The sequence below is a fragment of the Meleagris gallopavo genome, chromosome 13 (assembly GCF_000146605.3).
Source record: "Meleagris gallopavo isolate NT-WF06-2002-E0010 breed Aviagen turkey brand Nicholas breeding stock chromosome 13, Turkey_5.1, whole genome shotgun sequence".
In the NCBI taxonomy this organism is placed as follows: Eukaryota; Metazoa; Chordata; class Aves; order Galliformes; family Phasianidae; genus Meleagris; species Meleagris gallopavo.
Window position 1 is genome coordinate 6,389,890 of NC_015023.2, and position 4,706 is coordinate 6,394,595.

A 4,706-nucleotide genomic window follows, 5' to 3' on the forward strand; every position below is an offset into this window, starting at 1 on the left:
TTTTTGTTCTTTTTAATTTTTTTCTTTTTTTTCTATTTTTCTTTTTTTATTTTTTTTTATTAATATTTTTTATTTTTGCAGTGATCAATCTTCATGATCCGTTCCGTGGCGAGCTGGGAAAAAAAAATGCAGTTGCTAATCAATGTCCGAACAGTCTGAAGCTCCGGAAGAGATCCAAGGAGTCACTATCAAACTATCCTGTAGCATGAGATCATTGCACACAGAAGAACAGTCATAAAATAGGCAACTATCTACAAAGGTCTGAAAGGGCTGCATCCCTCTTGTGTTTCCTCTTTTTGCCATGGAAATACTGATGGTGTGATTTGCTGCCTTGATGTTGTTTGTTTGTGACTGAGGTACCGTGGCTCGAGTTTGCTGGACCTTGGAAGCCTTTGTTAGACGAGCGAAATAACCGTGCAGATCCATGCTGTAAGAAGAAAGAGAGCCCAGTAAGTCCATGGTAAGAAGGAAGCGTGGCAATTGCACAAACCTATTTTGGGATAACAAGGACATCAACTCATGAAAATGAGTCCACAAAGGAACTGGCAAGGCAAAGCTGGGCCACTGTTTGAGCAGCAGAATGAAACCACAAATCTTTCATTTTGTCAGCTGCAAACAAATCTCATCTCCAGATCCAAACCACGCAAGAGAGTGACGAATACAGCACTTTGAATTTTGGAAACGATAGAACTGTTCTATCTCACCCTCTGTGCAACCATCAAAAATGTGTTATACAGAAACAGAATTCCATAACCCAAGTAGAGATGAAGATTGCTCAAATCTCATAATCTGTTCAAATTAAGACAACGTTGATCAAGACTAATTTTACATCACATCTTTCTGCAGATGTACAATACCTCAGGTTGTGCGTGTTCACATGCCAGTACCAGAACTGGCTCTGTGCAATAACACAAACATATATGAATGGTATATCTAAGGCCTGTTTTTTTAAACTGTCTCACTCTTAGCTAAAGAACATCAGCAAACAGGAGGCAGCAAGTCTTCAAATTTACTTTTCAGGAACATTACATTAGATTCCGGACTATTTTTCATTCACTAAAATAGTCCTAAATTCTGAAGAAGTAGAAAAATTTGAACTGCATATATTCAGAGATATACTGAATGTAGAGGCACATTGTATTTCCAGATTACTGAGCTGTCACCAAAGTATTTTTCAACAAGAGAAATCCCCTGGTGTATAAGCTGTTAGGTCTCACCACAGAGATGTTTGTATTTAAGGGGAAAGGAGAAGGAATTTCATGCATCAGCAAGCATCTCCATCTCTTTTACTTAAATACATTTCGACAAGGATCAACACCTAACACAGCAGTCAGTCATTGTTTTACACACACATTTTTGCTTACTGTTATTTACTAAAGCATATGCAAGTCCCATTATTTCTCACGCTTTGCAGTTAAGAATGGGCTGACAAAATTTTTGCAAAAAAGAAAATTGTTACAACACAAACACGTACTTCTAACAAGTCTAGACTTCTCAAAATAAAGTCAATCCAACTGTCAATATGTTTAAGACTGGAAAAAGCACAAAACTAAGCTAGACAGTGAACTGGATGACTTAAATGCAAACAGTACTCAGTGTTTTCTAGAGGAACAAAGGAGAAAAACACAATGTTTTCTTTCCAGAAGAAACTATCCTTCCATAGGGTATGTGTAATACTCAATCTAGGCAGCTGTCACATTTAAACATTTCACACACCTGAGATTTGTTCGTGTTGCTGGATGTATTGCCTGTTTGGCTGTTTTGTGTTTTCCCACTTGACTGGGAGGATTCCAGTGATACTTCTTGTGACCCCACTCTGTTTGTTGTAGGCTGGCGACAACTCAATTGCTTAGAGGTTTTACAAGGTGTTCCATCAGAATCCTTCAGGAAAATGTAAAGTATGAGTGAGTTTTTTCTTAAGAACAAATGTGTTTTTCTTTAAGTAAGTGAGTTTTCCCTTAGAAATAAAGCTAGCAATGGATAAAACTTGAAATGTTGTTTATTAAACTTTCAGTTCAGAATTCTGAGTAAACAGATTGATTTTAAAACATATTGGTTCATGATTCCAACGTTGGAATCTAATATTTTTCACTTATTTTTTAAATAGAATTCTCATTCAAACAGATTTATTTCAATGACATTTTCTATTTTACTTTTTAAGTGTACATATTAGGACTATCACTCCTCTTAAAAAATACAGACAAAAAAGGGCTATGTAGCTTTGTATCTACTGCACTGACTTTCTTATATGCAAGGCATAGAAAAACATACTGCAATTTACACATACAAGAATTACATAAGAAGGAATATCTTTCACAAGTTAGGATTCTGGATGAAATACTTAAATCTGGTTCTATGCTTTCCAAACGTGTTCTGTGGCAATACCAACAAAGAAAACAGTTTAAAATCAAAATGCAGAAAACCTCCAACTTACTACATCACTAGAGCTGGACAGTGTAGATGATGACGATGATAAGGGACCTGATGAAGAATTTGAAGAATGTTTACTAAGTGTTTCTGAAGTTTTATTTCTAGGTTTTCCCAGTGCTTCATTCTCTTCAGCGAGATTGTTGTTGCATTTATCTAGTTGCTGATTATCTACTATCAGGGTTACTCCATTACCTATTAAAAATGAGATAGAAGCATCAACATACATTAAGTGACATTAATTATTATTTTTTCAATATATGTACCCATCCAGGTATTATGCATCTATTATATCCAGCAGGACACAGACAGACATCTGTCTGTACATACTTTTAATACATGCAAGCATATTTGTACGTTTGTGTGTATGTACTGCATGGTGGATTACTGACAAGATCCATTCTTGTACACTATGAGAACAACCAAGCTTTATCCACAGTTCAGAATGAAAGAGAGATAAGGCATGGAAGAGGGCAGTCAACAGAGCCCAAATGTGTGAATTAACAGAACTGCTTTACAGCGTGCTTAAACAGCACTCTATCTTTAGCTTTATTTTAGGTCTAAATACTGTTCCTATGCACTTAGCATTCAGCAACTCCCAGCTGTTTTTTCTACTGGAGCTGCTAGGGTCATAAGAACTCCAAATAACTCTCTTGGCTTTGTATGACTCTCTCAACTGAAAATACAAGACAAAGAATTCTTTTATTTCTTACCTTCTACTTTAAAAAATAAAAAAAAAAACCAGAACTTTAAACTAAACCTGCCAGGTGAACATTGCAACTGTCACCATTACCTTCCTAATATAAGGTTATTATTACTAAATAATTGCTTTGTCCCACATATTGCACCTTGGAGTTACCTCTGCTTCTTTCCCAGTAACTAGTATCCACATTAAAGGCTGTCAGGCTTTTTTGGACAACTTATATTGAATTGGCTTTCTAATAGATTTATGTAATACACGTTTATTGCACCACTAGCTTTATTTATACACAGCTTCATACGTCTCAAGAGGCAGATAAGTCATGCTACGGAGCTCGCAGGACCAAACTGCGGTTGACTGCCATTGCCAGTGGTACAGCAGTGCCACAAAGATCTACAGAGAGGTAAAACAGAAATGGCCCACTGGGGGCCATTGGGGAAATCACTAAAAATATTTTTAAAAACAAATAAAACCCCAGCCTAGCCTGAAGACCAGTATTTGTGCATCTTCTCTGATTTAATGGCTAACTGGAGAAGACTTCTGGTAGCTAACATTCTAAAATTAATTGTAGAGTACTATAATTAATTTGAAAATTTCCAGCTAGCACATACACCTACACCCAAGGAGAGTGACAACTTGTTACTGGGCAATGAAAACGAAGATTATTTTAAAATACATTTTTCAACGAGATCTCTATATAGATCTTATGTGTTTCCATTTGTTAGTAATAACAAAATATCAATCACAATTCTCATTTCTGTTTTAAAGACTTATTTTACTTATACGGTCAATCCTTGTTTAAATACTGCTTCTGTAGATAGACATTATGTTAAACATTAAAAATAAAAAGTGAACAAAAGGTAAAGATTTGGATTTTAACTAGCATTCCTAATAATTATTTTTCAAACACCACCCACAAAGGAAGCGTGACAATAACAACATGTGATTTAAATCTCATGTTTGTCAGGAGCTTAGTTTTGCAAGTCAGCATTGCTTACAGACCTCCATACTGACCAAATCTAACACTGTAGAACAGTGATGCTATGACACAACCTTTCTTGTAGAAGTTTAAGTTTTCTGGGTGAAAACACAAGAAAATCCATCTCCACTTTGCAAACGAACTTATGTTAAGATGTATGCATCACCTTATGTGGAGTGGAAGCAACAGAAACATGCACATAATCAAAATATACAGGAAGTCTGTCCTGTATACTTAGTCAAATCTTACCATTACATGAAGACTCAGTCCTACTTTGCATTCCCCACTGCTTTGATATCCAGTCTCTGTAGGTGGCCACTTCTTGTGTTACTCTAATGATTCTACCTAATATACTGCAAACCAGGAGAAAAGAAGAAAACTCCAAACAATTAATTTTAGGCACACAAGAACATGAGCAATTAATGTCTGAGATTTAGACTCATAAAATTTACCTTTCAGTTTCGTTGTTGGGATAATATTTAGCTATTGGGGAAACTGCATGGCTCAAAACAACATAGGCATAATCAAAAGCCTGTTTCACTTGCATGGCACCATATGAACTCCTCCCAACATCATTACCTTAAAATAAGAATATAAATA

The 4,706-nt window shown here is 35.8% G+C and overlaps 1 protein-coding gene across 1 annotated transcript; it reads right to left on the reverse strand.

Annotated features, from left to right (window-relative positions):
* Positions 1 to 49: 49 nt before the first annotated feature.
* Positions 50 to 4,706, reverse strand: LOC104912952 (terminal nucleotidyltransferase 4B-like). The gene is made up of 5 exons (XM_010717792.3): positions 4,559 to 4,706; positions 4,356 to 4,459; positions 2,435 to 2,622; positions 1,717 to 1,881; positions 50 to 427 (listed from the first exon to the last, which is right to left on the reverse strand). Exons 1-5 carry the CDS (start codon positions 4,651 to 4,653, stop codon positions 248 to 250), a joined length of 732 nt encoding a protein of 243 aa, XP_010716094.1. The 5' UTR covers positions 4,654 to 4,706; the 3' UTR covers positions 50 to 247.

Bases quoted from the DNA above. Each gene is read 5' to 3' on its own strand.
- LOC104912952 (XM_010717792.3), bottom strand. From the start codon at position 4,653: ATGCAAGTGAAACAGGCTTTTGATTATGCCTATGTTGTTTTGAGCCAT. The intron at 4,460-4,558 runs GTAAATTTTATG...CCTGGTTTGCAG, and splicing joins CCCAACAACGAAACTGAAAG to TATATTAGGTAGAATCATTA. The intron at 428-1,716 runs GTGTGTGAAATG...TTCTTCTTACAG, and splicing joins GCAACACGAACAAATCTCAG to CATGGATCTGCACGGTTATT.